The sequence below is a fragment of the Diorhabda sublineata genome, chromosome 4 (genome assembly GCF_026230105.1).
Source record: "Diorhabda sublineata isolate icDioSubl1.1 chromosome 4, icDioSubl1.1, whole genome shotgun sequence".
NCBI classification, from domain to species: domain Eukaryota; kingdom Metazoa; phylum Arthropoda; class Insecta; order Coleoptera; family Chrysomelidae; genus Diorhabda; species Diorhabda sublineata.
Genome location: NC_079477.1, coordinates 32,024,017 through 32,041,023, shown reverse-complemented (window position 1 = coordinate 32,041,023; position 17,007 = coordinate 32,024,017). Strand labels below are relative to the sequence as shown.

Sequence of the window (17,007 nt, the reverse complement as noted above, 5' to 3'; positions counted from 1 at the left end):
TAATTATATTTCGTGCGCCGTGTCATTTTTCTTACCGATCTAGCCACCTTTCACTCGCTATAAACTTTTTATTTTCTTCACCTAACTTTTTATACAAAACCAATGCCTTTTCTTTTATAATGGATCCAGACAGTTTAGTTTCTTTTCTTCTTTTCCATTCAAACCACAACCACAAGACATTGTCTGGAATTTCACTTTAAGGCTTCTTCAAAGTCTTGCGCATTTTCAGTCCTTTCTCATCATCGATCCTTACTGTACGACTTTTAAGAGTTTTCCTATTTTTTCTCCAGTCTTTAACAGTTGTTATCCCAACTCGTAACTCACTTGCAACTTTTTTAAGAGGCTCGCCTTTATCTAACCTTACAAGCACTTTCAGTTTCTTCGCTAAAGACAGCGTCACTTGCTTAGGTTTCTCTGATGCTATAGCAGAACACTGTAACTAATTTATAACACAACTGCGTGCACAATAACAATTATATCGACTCCAAAACAAGTTATTTTATGTCGAAACTGTACATACTACCTCACCAATCGACAATCAGCTGCCTACTGATCCATATCGCACACAATGAGTCATCGGTAATGCAGATCTGACTGTAGCGGGGGATGTATGGTCGGACTAAGCGGGGAGTCGGACCTTCCGAGGTCGAATTGGTGAGGTTCTACTGTATGTATAAACTAGTGACATCAAAATTGAAATTCCCTGTTATACGTTTATTGCTGTAATGATTTGGGTAATGAAACAAAATTTGTGGCAACTAAATTTATTTTATAACAATGTTTTAAATTACCTTATCGAATAATATTACACTTGAGCTCTGATAAATTCGATTAGAGTTCTTGTAGGCCTACCGGTCATACCTTTGTGTAAATAAGGACTGTCATCTTGAGGTCCCATAACACCGGCGATATCTAAATGCAACCAGTTCGTTTTTTCGGGTACGAATTCTTTTAAAAATGCTGCTGCTGTACAACTGCCACCTCCTTTACCTTTCCCGATATTATTAAGGTCGTATGCGGTATTTTCAGCTACTTGTTTAGTGAAATGTTTCCATAAGGGCATCCGCCAAACTCTATCACCTGTTAACGAGCCCGCTTTTTGAAGGATCGTATACAGGCTATTGCTGTTGGTAAACACACCTAAAAATTTGTATTTCATATAACATTGTTTTACATAATTAATTTAAGCAAACATGACAAAATAAGTTCAAATTTCTTATCTTCAATAACTGGGTAGTTTTGTTGAACTGGAAGACCGAAATTGGCCTTCTGGAATTTTGATGTATTTCAACGAAATATTGTGTAGTAAAAAGAAATATATATTTTTGTATGAAATTGAACGGCTTACAAAAAAAACTCAATAACAGAATGGAAGCTACAGATTTTTTGGTAGGAAGTTTTGACCGCAAGCATGCGGACTTGAGTCGATTTTTTTGCTTACGAGTGTATTTTTGGATATTTCTAGCCTTAATTTATGTTCAAATGGAGGTGAGAGGATTTTTTTTTCGAAAATATTATCATTAGAGACAGAGACAAAAATAATAAGATTTTTCTGAGATTCTTCAACTCCTAAATAATGTTTTTACCTGTTGCTGCATTTCCTAATGCAACTCGCATGGCTCCAGTCAAAGTTGCAATATCTAATACCCATTTTGGTTTAAACTCGGCACTATAACATAGTGCATCCGCCAAAATTAACCGTCCTTCTGCGTCAGTGTTATCCACGCATATAGTTTTACCATTTCTGGCTCTAATAACGTCTCCCGGCTTTATGGCGCTTCCAGATGGAAGATTTTCTACCAGAGGAATCAAGATTTTAACATTTGCTGGCACACAAAGTTTCGCCAAACCAAATATTGTACCTAAAAAGAAATTTTACAATAATTACGATATGAACTAAAAGCAGATTACTTTTTAGTGAATCGATTCAAAGCAATAACTTCAAACTTACCAATTACGGCTGCCGCACCTCCCATATCGGCACGCATTTCATCCATACCTTGGGCCGGTTTCAAACTAATGCCTCCAGCATCAAATGTAACTCCCTTGCCGACCAAAAGATATGGCGCATCAGAATTATTACCTTTATTATACGTAATTTCTAAAAACTTTGGTGGTTCGATGGAACCTTTAGCTACACCCAGAAAAGAAAACATTTTTTGATTCGTAGCCCATTCTTTGTCGTAAATTTTAACATCTACCCCTAGAGGCATCAACATATTCGTTACTTCTTCAGAAAATATAGTTGGTGTTAAAAGATTTGCTGGTGTATCAGCCAACCTTCGAGCTAAATTTTGAGCTTCGGCTTTTATAACTCCTTTTTGCCAATCATCAGATGCGTTTTCACTTAATTTGAAAAGTGAGACTTGTGGAAGAGATTCTTTCTTAGTTTTATATTCTTGAAATTTCCATATGCCCAAGTTACTTCCTTCGGCAGCTGATTCTGCGTCACAAAAATCTTCTACATCTATATTTTTAATTCCGACTGAATCCAAAGCACGACAACCAGCTGAAAATAAATATTAACCTTAATTCGTCTTATTAATGGAATCCAATCTTGAAGAAATGTACACTACCGGCCAAAAGTTGTTGCCCACCCCAAAATCCATTCGTTAAATTTCAAAATAATACATTTTAACAAATTTCTTTCTCCTATTGTCAAGCGAAGATCAAAACAGTGCGACAAGTTAAAACATGCAAGAATCTGTTTCGATTTTACTTTTTGGATCAAGAAATTTTTTTGTGAAGTTCGTATACTAATTGTTTTCGTTCTCACAAATTCAGACTTGTAAGTTTGAACATGAGTAAAACCACGGAACTATCGCTTTAAACTCGTGTATTAAGTGTTCATAGTCTAGGTAAAAGTGACGGTACCGTTGCGGCCAAATTAAAAATACTTCGTCGTACCGTGGACTACAACGTGACAAAACATACATCCACCAGGAGCGGACTCGGAAAACCACAACTGCTGAAGATAAGCAAATAGTATCTATCAGTAAACGTGATCGACGGACCCATGGGCCCAGAGATAGCAGCTCAGATTAATGAATCTAGGAATCTGCATTTGAATACTTCTACAGAGAAAAGGGGATTGGGAAAAGCTGGCCTTTTTGGAAAGGTGGCAGTGAAAAAACCTCTTTTATGACGTCAAAATAAAATTAAGAGATTGCAGTAGGCTAAAGTAACTAAAAATTTGACGCATGAAGAGTGGGAGAGAGTTTTATGGAGTGATGGGTCAAAGAGAATATTTTTGAGAATATATTTGAGCACAATTCGAAGAAAGAACGTATGTTAGATCAATGTGTAATCCTGTGAAACATGGCTGAGACTTGGTGATGATTTTGGAGAAAGGGTGATTGGGGATCCGGTCAAAATTACAATAATTTTGAATTAGATGTATGACCGAGTCAAAGTTTTTTGACTGTATTTCAACAATCTTTTCATTGTTGCCAGTTCGGTGCAAATATTTTCAACAAAATCTATAAAATCTACTGAATTTTCAGGTGGTACTTAAAATTTAAAACTCAATACACTCAGATGGAAAAAGTTTTATTGAATATTGTGTCCACCCATTCATTTCATTTTGTTGGTTTTCCATAACTTCTGTATAAAACATTTATTTGTATCTCTATTGACAGACAGGGGTCAAATTATAATAGAAAACTGTATGTGAATCCAAAAAATGTAATCACTATTGTAAACCTCCAAATACCCACTTGATAAATTCGAGTAGCACAATCAAAATCTGCCCTCATAATCAAAGAAAAAACTGACAAATGACCTTGATTGTCGAGTTTGATTGAGGTGCGAGGTAACTCACTAATTTTTTACTGAGAGCACCGTATTTTTGACTCAAGGTTATAGATATAGACCCAAATTTTATCTATAATAACAATTTTGTTCTTTAATGGGAACTGAAACATGATTTTCTTTTTCTTTATCAGTAAGAAGTCTGAAAAGAAGCCTGTTAAGAAGATTTCGGGAATCCGTTAATCCACTTTGCATACATTTAAGAAGTGTTTTATTTACTGACTTGAAATTTTAATTACCTGAAGCAGCTATCCGCACGGCTTCGTTATCTTCGCACAGCAATTCAATGTCTTCATTATGAGTTACAGATTTTTTACCTAGTCCCGCGATTGCAACAGAATGATATTCCTTGTCTAAGCCCCAAAACACGAAACATTTTCCAGCTTTAACTTCATTTCCAGCTCTGAAACAGAGTAATTTCCTTAACTACCAAAATATATCAATTCAAATTTATTGCATTCAAATTGCAAAAAAATTCACAAACTTAAAATACCTACAAATTTATGACCGACTTTTATTTCATTAAAACGTTACTGTGAAAAAATTTAATATAACGTATGCAATGTTATTGATGCAATTTAATTTAAAAACCTAGAAAATTGGAAAATGTTTCTAATCTCATTCGGATAAAAAATATTACACTGTCTGAGGCGCGTTCCGTAAACTTTATCATCGGTCTCTGAGGACGATATCGAAACATAATCCAATTGTGAACGTCTACGAAAAAAATGTAGAACGTGATCCGATTGACTCTTCATATAATGTCTAATCGAATCAAATCGTTTTGACATTTAGTTATCAGGAAACTGTTTCAAAAAGTAATTCAATATCTCCAACGTATCCAGAAATGGCATCGGGTATTTGTAAGTTCAAGTAAACAAAAAATATTTATAAGCAATAAAAACTTTTATTGTTTTTTGATACCATATGAATTGGAAAATTATTTGGAAGCGATAATGTTATCCAAATGATGACCGTTACGTTGCTGGCATTCTTCTAAACGGGAACGAAGATTAGCGATAACACGTCGACACAAAGCTCTTGATATTGCTGCCATTTCTGACCTGATGTTTTCCTTTAATTGGGTTTGGTTCGTTGGATTATTTTGATAAATCTTACTTTTAAGGTATCCCCATACAAAATAGTCAAGCGGGCTAAGGTCGGGGCTTCTGAGAGGTGTAGTTGATGTTACCCCTTCGCGAATTGACTTAGGGAATAATTGATTCACAACTTCCATCGAGTCATTCGACGTATGGCAAGTGGCCCCATATTGCTGGAACCACGTTCTTGAGTTGAAACCTGCAAACTCTTAAAACTCTGGAACCAAAAAATTTCACAACATATCGCAGTAACGGTCACTATTCACATTGATTGCTCGGCCTCGTTGATCTTCATGAAAATAAGGACCAATCATTCCTTTAGCAGACATAGCGGCCCAAGCAACGACCTTTGGGCTGTGCAGGGGTCGTTCATACTTTCGTCTCGGATTCACGACTGCCCTGTACCAACAATTCTGCTTATTAACATGACCATTCAGGTGAAAATTTGCTTCGTCGCTGAACGATATGTTTTCAAAGTTGTTAAATCGCTGCATCATTTCGTTCGCAAAATTTAGTTTAGATTAGCATAGTCCGTATCCTTCAATTCTTGAACTAATTGAATTTTATAGGCTTTTAAATGCAAATATTCCTTTAAAATTAGATGCAAGGACGATTTTTTGATGTTTAACACTTGGCTTCACTTTCTGATGTATAAAGATGGATTTCGAAGAACCGACGCCACAACTTCTTCAATTGTTTCTTCATTGCGCACTGAACGAGGGCGACCAGAGTTTTAATTTTAACTGTCACACCTGTATTCTCGAACATCCTGATCCATTTCCTAATGATATCGACACTTGGCACGTGGCGTGTACGATATTCCGCACGAAACAGACGTTGAGCAGTCACTATTGATAATACGCTCGTACGCAAAATGCGTGATGCGTCCCCGAGTACTGTTCCATCGTGACTAAAGCTCCACAAAATGGCAGATGCCACCAACCCCTCCCCGCTCCCTTTCGAATGTGGCGCGAAAACAAATAACCGATACTCTTTTTGGACATCGTTCATGATTTCAGTTTTAAATGAAACTCTGCGTCGAATAAGCGCGTCCAATCGCACGTAAAAACTCAAATATCAAATCTCGCTTGGGTCCGCTGGCATCGTTTTCGGTGTCACTTAAGACTTTCGTATGCAATCGCATATAATTGTCGCGGCCACTGAAGACACAGTCTGACGCCGGGACTCACGATCCAGGGAAGCTACGAGTATATTGAGAGGTATACCTAGACAAGGTTACACTACGCCCGGACCGGGCTTTTTTCGAAACAGTCAACGTACTAAATGGAAGGGAACATACAACCCGGATGATCGTCCGGAGCGGCGCCTATCCAACATTTTGTCGCTGTTGAATCCTCACACAGTGTGTTCCAAAATAATAATTTGGTGTCGTTTGAATAGCAGAGTCCGTATATAGTGGTGCTTAATAATGGTATCTAGGGACACAGATCTAGATTTATTATTGAATTTTGTAAACGAAAGGCTTGAACTGTAGGACAGATTTTTATAAGGATAAACAAAAACAGAAACAGATGAAGATTTGTTTACAAAACTGTTTCTCATGATGGTTTCTTGGTCTTGAGCCTTGAACTTCATAGAGCCAAAATGTTTCTGAAGCAATTGTTCTTTCTTCGGTAACAAAGTATGAACAAAGAATTGTCTTGATAATTCCATATTTGCAAAAAGACTGCTAGACTATCGATGTTGAATTAGTTCCTAGCACAAACCGGGCGTTTATAGAGGTCTTGCGTTCAGTACTACAAATTTTACCTTGAATTCGGACAAAACACGGATCGAACTTCGTCTAGGCCGTATATCACTGGCCTAGAAGAACTACTATGTTCAGAAACGGTCCTCGGAAACTAAGTGGAGTAGAAGGTTTGTTTGTCACTGTACCATCATATTATTATAGACACGTTTCAGTTATGTATGAGAGAAAAACAAATTACAAGAGAAATATTTATTGCTACATTTGTATAGCTACTTCACACAAATTACATTTATTTAGTATTTTCAACATATTTCTCTATCACAATTGGTCCTTCTAGAGACCTAACTGAAAATGAACATTCATATGAGGGTGCGATTTACATGTGAAGTGTATTCCAATCATATTATGGGGTCATTATTTATGTATATTCCCAAAATTATTACATTGTTCTCACACATTTCGTTAAATATTAGTTTTGGCGATAAAATAATCTTCACAAAAAAGTACTTTAACGAATAGTGCGATTTTGTTGCATACTGTGGTTCCTTCTATTGTGTCAACTAATTTACAATTGAATTATTATGGACCTAGGCTTCTCAAGTTTCAAAATAATTATTTTTAAATCAAAAAGATGGTTTTTATTGTTATCTTTTACGCATAGTTAACAAAAAAATGTTTATTTTTATATTTAAACTTAGAAGTTTTGTTGATCATTTTTCCTGGTACTATTTGCATGTATATTCAAGATCTGAAAGGTTATCCACATTTGTATTTATGATAAGATTTGCGTTTACACTTAACATAATAATCTGTATACTTAATTTTAAAAATAGCGAAAAAATATTTAAATTATTTGCAAAGGGCTACGAACTAAGTAGAGTAGAACATACTTCCACAATATTATACTCAAATGACCTGGTCCAACGAGTTGGCAGAATGGTTAAAGAAAACTTTCATCTTTTCCTTAACTAAATACGTGGATTGGTGGGAAGTGCTTTGAAACCAATAAGGACTACTCGAATTCATTGGCGGCAACTTTCTTTGAAGAGGTAAGTGTACCCATCTTTTGATGATAAAATTATTGTTTTATATGAACTTGTTTTTTATTTAGCGCCTATCGGAGGTTGAAAAAAAACGGCCCTCATATATAAAATTTTTATTTAATAAACTTCTTTCTCGATTTAGTTGTGGCAAAATTATCAATTATCTCAATAAAATTCTGTATTAACTCATTTCCAATGCACAGCCTTGTTAATGACGACAATCGCTCATCTAACATTGTAGAGCGATGTACATTTTTTATTCTCTTTAAAACTGAGAATGACCTTTCTGTTTCACAATTCGCTATAGGTATCGTCACGAGCAATCGGTAGGCTGTATAAATGAATAGAAAAAGTTTTGATCATATCTGATTCAACGATCCAATTGAGCATTTTCAATGCTATTAATAAATTATTTGTATTATTAATAAATTCGGTTTGAAGTTTGATAAGAGGAATGAATTGCCGTGATTCACAAAATAATTCAAATTGGAGATCATTCGAATATATATATCTACTAGAAATCACTCGCACTTCTAATTCATTATTTACATTTTGAATGCGTGGAATATAGAATTTATTATTATTTAGAGTATAAAATTATTATATTTATATAGTAAAAAATTAGTGTGTGGATTAAATTATACTAATACAGTCATTTCATTCAAATTTCCAAATAATTTTTGGAAAAAATGTAAATTTTGCTATAGTTTCAATATTGCTTCTGAAATAAATGATTAAATTAGTAATTCTGCGGGGCCTCTACGTGCATGGGGCTTCAACCCCCGCTAGAGCCTCCCTAAATCCGACGCTGACCCTTAGATGTGATTTCATACTGCTCATTTAACATTTTGTAAGATCAAGTGCCGCAAAGTTAAAATCCTGTTTCATACAAGTACAGTTTGGCAAATACAGGAGTGAATGTCGAGAAACGTACGAGAGACAAGAAATGAGAAAGTATCGGATCATAAAGGGGGTAAAATGCGCTTGGTGAATTAGTACGGTAAATAATTAAAGTACTACATTCTGTACCCCTGAATAAAATATATATTCTATCTGGTATCTAGTAAAAATAATGAAAGTAAATACCCACGCAGTGCTCTTCACTATCCAATAGAAGTCAAGTATACTTGCTTGAAGGACCGTACTAATCCCTACTACCATCATCTAGTAAAGCGCATTGACAGGCTATTTCACATTCATTCCTGTATCTGCCAAAGTGTATGTTCTTGAATTTGTTTAACGTTGTTTAGCAAATAATTAAATATAACATATTTCATTTTAATTTTGATCTGTACGTGTTTCTAAAATGTTTTCAAAAATTATGAATTTGAAAGGCGTAAATATTTTTTTGGCTTGTTATGTAAGTAGAAGGAACCTCAGTTATATTTTTGTTTAGTACGTAGGCTGATCCCTTTTCTCCGCGCCCTTGACTGATTTGCACATATAATTATGTCCAACACTTTCCTCTCTCTCTCTCTCTCTCTCTGGGCTTTTTACAATATTCAATTTTTCACCTCTTGTAAAATTTACCAGAAGCTCCTCCGAAGATACCGGATGTCTTCACCTTTATCAAGAACTGGATGGTATGTGCCATCGAGCTGTGAAAGTGGTCTAGGTCATGATTTGCTCTAACTACTATTTTCTGTACCAAAGAAAAGAACGAGCACAGAAAAACACAACAATATAAAAATGGAATTTTTGATTTATTCTTTGACGACGTAATTTTTGAGCACATCGTCAGTGAAAGCTCAAAGTCTGAAAAAATTCTTGGGTATCCTTTTGTTGTCTGGCTATTACAGCTTACCACAGGAAAAATGTACTGGAGCGAAGATGAAGATATTTGTATACCAATGGTTACAAAATGTATGTGTAGAAATCGCTACCTTGATATAAAAAAATCTCCATTTCGCAAATAATGCAGAAATAAATGATTCTCCCAAGGACAAAACAGACAAATTGTTCAAGATACGACCGTTAATTGAGCATCTAAATAATAAGTTCATGAGTATTGATGAGCAAATAGTAAGATACTTCGGACGCTACTACCTCAAACAATGCATCAGAGGAATACCTATAAGATTCGGGTTCAAAATGTGGACTAGATGTTATTCGGTTAGTGGTTATTGTTACCATTTTCAGGTTTATGAAGGAAAAAGAACGACAGAACCTCACACGGAATAGGAGGAGACGTCGTAATGAGGTTGATTTCGAAAGTTGAAAATCCTCAACTAAATAGCTTCTACTTCTTAACGAGTTTTTCGGTGGTCCAAAAACTTCTAGAAATGAACATTCGCGCAACAGGCACATGTAGATTTGAAAGAATAAATAGTTGCCCAATAAAAACTGAGAGAGATATGAGAAAAGTGAACGAGGCGCATATGACAGTAGGTTTGATACCAAAAATAAAGTTTTAGGGGTAATATGGAAAGACAATAATTGTATAAAAATGCTTTTTAACCATGAAAGCATATTACCTCTGTCAAAAGATGGTCCAGAACACAAAAAGCGAGAAAAAGTATTCTTCAACCATATTTGATTTTAGAATATAATAAGTTGGGGGGAGTAGATTTACTCAAATGTTAGGATACAGCATTTATCAATGAGTATGTGCATTTTTGTCTTGTAAATGGTAAAATGCCACTTCTGGATTTTAGACGTGAAATCCTGATGCACTATTTGAAAGTTTCTTCTACGTCAGATCCGAAAAATGTGGGTAGACCACATGCGAAGAATGTTAGCTTCCTTATACCGAACAGCAACAGCGAAAATCATTTTTTGACAAGAGCTTTTGAAGGAAAGTAAAGAAAATGTGGAGTATGCAAGACAAACGTGAGAAAAAAAGTGCCGAAGTGATATAGGTTTGCATGTAGAATGTTTTCCCATATTCCATTCAAAATAATATGTCACCATAATATGTAACTAATATAGACATACAATTTTTAATTTATTTAGGATGTTTACTACATTTCTCATGATCCCCAAATGGGAAGTAAAATTAATAATAACTAACATGTTTCCAGAATACAAAATAAATTGTAAAAATTCGGGTAATTAGAAAAAAATCTGAACTTATTTAGTGTCAGCTTAGTCTGTTTTAAAAATACAATAGTGAGCTTAGGGATTGAGCTAAAGGATCAGTCCTCGTATAAGTTTCTCAAAATCATCATTTTCTATAATCGATTTATTTATATACATACAAAATTTTAAAAAACTAATGTTCTTCATATGCTCCAACATTTCTACAAAATATATATGTATAATTTCCAAAATAATAACACTATACAAAATATGGAATGGATTATATTAAATTTTTGATAATAAATATATTTGTAAAGTTTCCAATTCAATGATCAACACATAGACTTTTCTGTAAATATAAATATTTTGAAAGAATCCTGTTTGTGTCATCGCCATCATCATCAATTACTTGTAAAAATCCTATAGATTTTGTAACAGATCTCACAACTCTACTGAGTTACAGCATTCAAATAATTTTGTGGTCCAATCTTTTAGCGAAGCAAATCACCTAAATGAAAGCAATACAAATAAGGTGCTACAGGATGAGGCTCCATCTAAAATAAATGCATATTCACATTTATCAGGTTCTATAGTATTTCAATTTGACCACTTCGACTCTTTATATACCTGTAACTTTCTGCGTTCATTTCCAGCACAACCATAAGTTGAAATATTTAATTATTAAGCTTTTCGGGTTCTTAGCGCTTCTCTTGTTGATCCAAATTCATTCATTCAGCTTTTTATTGTGCGTTTAATGCTTAAAGAAGAAAGAAATAGTATGATTGTATACATTACAATAATTTCATCCAAATATTCCCTATTGAAAGTTATTCCGCCGTTGGGACTACATGGATGAATAGTTAATTGAACCTAGTCAAAATATGTGTTGGTTTGAAACGTTTTCAACGGAGCACTTAATCTATCGTCTTGAGTAAATCACTTGCAAGCACGTTTGATTCTTATTTAATCAAATGTCTCTATATCTCACAGTGTAGCATGGTAGTTTACTTTTAAAGGTGGGGTTGTGAAAGTACTTTTCTATAGAATTCAGCACGTATCACATTCTCAGAACCCTATTTTGGAGACTGTATGATTTTGATATTGGGAGGTAGATCTCCGCAGTTACCAAGATAATTTCTTGGAGTGTAAAGTGAACTTCGACCAATTAAAAATACAGTGGAACCTCTCTGATCTGGCACTGCGCCAGACAGCCAACAAATAACTGCCGATCGGCATGATGGTGAAACATGATGGCGAGGAACATTCAAATTTTATTTTCAATTGTATTTTAAGCAATTTTACTGATTTTCAGCTTGATGGGAATTTATGTAACTTCGAATGTCTAAATTGACCGGATTAAGAGTTGATTGGAGATTTTTGTGAAGGTCAATGATAAAATTTCGCTTGTTTTTCTATTGATATACTATCAGAAATCAATTGTATTGTAGATTTCAGAGCTTAGACCTCATCGATGAATAAGTAATATAAAGTTTCATATTTGCGTAAAATGTAGTGAGGCTAAAATACCATAAAACTATATAAACGAATATACTTTTATTTTATAGAGCCGCCCTGAAGCGCTAAATGATTGTACAATATTAACGAATGACTAGGATCAGTTTGGCGCCAATATGCGTAGTTAATCGATACTTTCGGTTGTTCTTGTACAGAATTCGATATCCCTTTCTTTCAAAATATTTATTCTCACTGTAATTCATTAAATGCAGTTGAATATGCTTCATATATTTTAAATAATGGATTTTTTCTGGGTGGTTGTTAAGGTAATTTCAGTACAGTTACAATACCAAATTAGATACTGTAATTTTATTTCCTATCTCGCAAAAAATTGCTTCATTTATATACCTCAGTATTCTTCTTTTGACAGAATCCTGTTTTGCTTCCTGAATCGTTGAGCTCCAGCTATGGGCGGTCTTCTAGTTTTCTGCGTATGTTTGGTTTTAGCTCATTAATTTCCTAGCATTCTTTCGACATAATGTCTCCAACATCGTTTTCGTTCTCGAACTCATCTCATCATATCCTGAATTTCTAGTCCTTCTTTAGTATCCCGACTTTCCATTCTGTCTCTGAGGCTCACTTCTTTAATTGTTATATGATACAAGGATAACATAATCATTGATGGACGTCTAATATACTTAAATTTGGCACACACATTACTATGTCTAATTTTACAATAATGAGCAATGCTTTCTTGAATGTACAGCAAAATGGGGTTAATTACATTTAAATGACGCTTGTAATTGTTTAAAACAGCGTTAATAATAAGATCTTGAAAATAATACGAAATGAATCCAAATCACTACAATCAATAAATAAAATCAGGCATTTCAATCGCCTCTCATAATTTTGTGAATATGGCGTTTGTGGGCAAACAGGATTATTCTCCCGTGTATAATGAGAACGTTTTGTGACTAAATGTGTTATTTTTCTAATTTGATTATCTTTATAAATCCCTGCTAAATCAAATTTGGTGCCATATAACGCGATTAGGCATAAATATTTGCATTTGGACTTAAAAATAATATTAAAATTTGTGACAAAGTACCGATAATTGTTAGAATAGGACAACATTAATAAGAGACCAAATATCTTGTATTTTAATACATAAGTCAGATAACGCTCTCAAAATATCGGCATAAGTCCGGCAACGCTATCGATCGATGCATGTTCGTGTTTCAGATAGTTGTGTCTGTGTCATGATAACACGTGCTCGTCGAGTAAACGCTTTTGCAGAATGAATGTCTCGTATATTTCCAGCATTGCATTTTATGGTCACATGAAGCAACCTTCAAGCTGAACGGTACGGTCAATTGACATAACTACGTGAACTGGAATGATAAGAATCCTTACGTCCTCATAGAAGAAGAATTAAACCTGACTGGAGTGTGTGTGTGGGAAGGTATCCGTGAGGGAGGTCTCGTGGGTTCCGTACTTTTTGAAGGTCCCATGATGGACCATAGTTATCTGGAAATTTTCGAAGATCATATGGAGATCATGCAGGATGGAGCTTGGCCGCACTACGCGTTATGTGTGGGGGAGTATTTTAATGTTAATTTTGGAGAATGGATAGTCAGACGAGGATTCGTTGAGTTGCCTAAACGGTCATGCGACCTGACACTCTGAGATTTCATCCTGTCTATTCAAGGACTGCGCTTTTGCAAGAGGACCACGCACGCTTTCCGATCTCCGAAATGCAATTGAAGGAGAATTTGAAACTTTTCGCAGACATATTGACATGCCATAAATGCATTGATCAAGATGGGCATCAATTTGAACACTTACATAAGCCTTTTGTAATTTCTTGTAGTAAACTCATTTTGACACTGCATTTTTTCTCTTAATGCTAATTTGTTGTTTAATTTATGCCGACATCTGTATGTCGAAAAACGATGAGATAGTTTTTTGTGTTTCATACTTATGAAGTAATAATTTGAAATTAAGATCATCCTCGAATTGCTTGCGAGCGCGTTGTATTATTTTTGTTTTCAGACGGACGCATTTGAGGAATAAACCACATGAAATGTGGCTTTGTTCCCTTTCCAAATGGCTGCTATTTTTCCAATATGCGGCCAATGTCATTGAATTGTAGAGCAGTGTTGGTTAAAGATTGTTCGATATTGGTTTGCTTCTACTTTTGCCCTTAGCATATCAATTTTTTAGCTCGAGGCCCATCAATCGCGTAAACGACCGCTCGTGTCCAGACTTTGCCAATACTAAATTAGCAGATTTTGGATTAAACATGGCGGCTACTCTGTCTCTATTAAGCCACTGTAAGCTAACTCTACCTACTCTGCCATCTCTAGTAAAGCTCACGCAATAATTTGAATCATATTAAGCTTCACGAAACCTCAAGTTTTTGGATGTTTTGTAAAATTGGGCGAAATGGATGTAGCCGGTTTTGAATCTAGGGTATTAAAAGTTTATCGAGCCCTTAGCTAAAAAAAGTTCCTATCATATATTTGACAGAATACCTTCTCCCTTTTTTAAGGGATTTTCAGAGGTTATAATGTAAAACGGTTCCATGTGACACCTCTGCTTAGGTAGATCTTAGTGCAAGCGCAGCATTCAATCGGCGTCTAGGTTCCACAACAGAAGCAGTACTAAGCGCTTCTGGATATTCACATTTAAAATGTGCGATGCAATTTAAAAATCTGGCTAGAAGGGGGATCGAATTAATAATGAGATACAAATCCATATTTTCCGGGTGTACAATACCAATTAAAAAATAGTAAAGTTGCATAGGAAGTACAGGGTGCGGCAGCATAACTTCCTTTTTTAAAAAGTTCGCCATTTAGTCGGTAGATGTCGTAACGGAGTGCTAGTGGTCTCGTTCGAGAGGGGGGACAATAAAGTTTTGTCCCGGCACAGTTCAGTCGCCATCATGCGTTGGAACAGTGAGGAGCGTGCGTTTGCCGTTGAGGTTTACTTTTCGAGCGGATGTTCTGTGATCGCAACCCAGCGCGCCTTTCGGAATCGCTTTAATTTAGCCCCCTTGGCCCCTGTCCCGGACCGGAAATCAATTGTTACGTGGGTCACTACGTTCAGACAAACTGCAAGTGTGACAAGACGAAGAACTGGAGTCCCTCGGCCCATTAGATCACCGGAGAACATTGAGTTAGTTAGAACTTCAGTGTTGCGATCACCACGGCGTTCTGCGCGCAAACATGCGTCTGCCCTTGGACTTTCCGATCGTTCTGTGAGGAGAATACTTCATGATGATCTTCATTTTCATCCATACAAGATGGCAATTGTGCAGGAACTTTCTGAACGTGACTTCAATTCTCGGAGGAACGCGTGTGAGGTTTTTCTGGAAGTCGTTCCTGAGGACGCTATTGTTTTTTTTTTTAGTGATGAAGCCCATTTTCATTTGTGTGGATCCGTAAACAAACAAAACATGCGCTACTGGGCTGATACCAATCCTCGACAATTGCATCAACGGCCTTTGCATTCACCTAAAGTCACAGTGTGGTGTGCAATTTACTCACGTGGAATTATTGGTCCCTGGTTCTTTGAGGAAAATGAAGTCACAGTGACAGTGAATTCGCACCGGTATGTAAACATGTTACAGGAATTTTTTTTCCCACGGCTAGATGAGTTGGACTTAGGGGACACTTGGTTCCAACAAGACGGAGCAACGGCACACACTTCAAGAACATCGATGGCTGTTTTGAGGGAACACTTCCCAGAGCGCCTTATCTCAATTAGGGGCGATTTGGAGTGGCCAGCCCGCTCTCCCGATTTGACCCCTTGTGATTATTTCCTATGGGGTTTTTTGAAATCCCGTGTGTATGTGAACCGTCCAAGGACCCTACAAGATTTGAAGACGAACATCCAGGAAGAAATTGCCAACATAACGCCTGCTATGCTGGCAAGAGTCATGACAAACGCCAGAAATCGGTTTACTCAGTATATGGAGAATGGGGGACGTCACCTAACTGATTTGATCTTCAAAACTCAGTAAAACAAAACTTTATGTATGTGCCTGTATTATAAAAAACGAATAAAAATTTTCTGATTCATACAATAAGTTTTATTAACTTTTGAAAAAAGGAAGTTATGCTGCCGCACCCTGTATTTTATAATACGACTTTTCAGGAACTTGAAATTGGACAACTTTGGTCTACTTATTGTTAAGGTATTGCTTATTCATCATTCTTCCTTGTTTTGCATAATTATTATCAATATTAAAAAAGGTAAGATCAACAAAAATGACACAAAGCATGGATTTTGGATCATTTTGTATCTGGAACAATCGGTTTTCAAGATTTTGATATTTTAAAAAATTACCCGTTTTTAATGCTCTAGGCACTGTAGTGGACAAATATGTGGAATTGTACAAGTTCACGTAGTTCGTTTCAGTACCAAATTAATAGTTTGTAATAACAGAAATCTCCGAAACGACCTCAATGAATCAAAAAGGGGAAATTAGGAAACAATCATCAACTATTTCCCACGATCGTTTTCCTAAATTCTCAATAAAAATTTGTTTATTTATACGGCAAGTTCATTCAAAATAACAAAATGAAATTAATAACGAACTAGATTACTGATATAGATCGTGAAGCCGGTCCTGTTCCTATTTACAACATGTTTTGTTTATGTGGCGACTATTTCTTTGTTTCACATTACGTTGTCATTGTTTAAAGAGACAATTTTTAAGAAGGTCTTTTTGTTTGTTTACAGCAAATTAAAGTTTTCCAGGAAATTGATGATTTACGAAAGTGAGATAGTATTCAACAGCCGGAGAGTAAGAAATAATTTGATGCCATGGTGAAAACATCGGGAAAGAAGTAAACCAAACGGCGAA

The 17,007-nt window shown here is 35.6% G+C and overlaps 1 protein-coding gene across 1 annotated transcript in view; it reads right to left on the bottom strand.

Moving 5' to 3' along the window:
• Positions 1-748: 748 nt before the first annotated feature.
• The window catches only part of LOC130443066 (E3 ubiquitin-protein ligase COP1-like), a 36,179-nt gene continuing 19,920 nt past the window's right edge, over positions 749-17,007 (bottom strand). Inside the window, exons 3-6 of the mRNA XM_056777525.1 lie at positions 4,050-4,213; positions 1,952-2,509; positions 1,587-1,862; positions 749-1,140 (exon numbers count right to left, since the gene is read on the bottom strand). Of these exons, the coding sequence (XP_056633503.1) occupies positions 806-1,140; positions 1,587-1,862; positions 1,952-2,509; positions 4,050-4,213 (1,333 nt within the window). The 3' untranslated portion in view covers positions 749-805. The remainder of the gene's footprint in view (positions 1,141-1,586; positions 1,863-1,951; positions 2,510-4,049; positions 4,214-17,007) is intronic.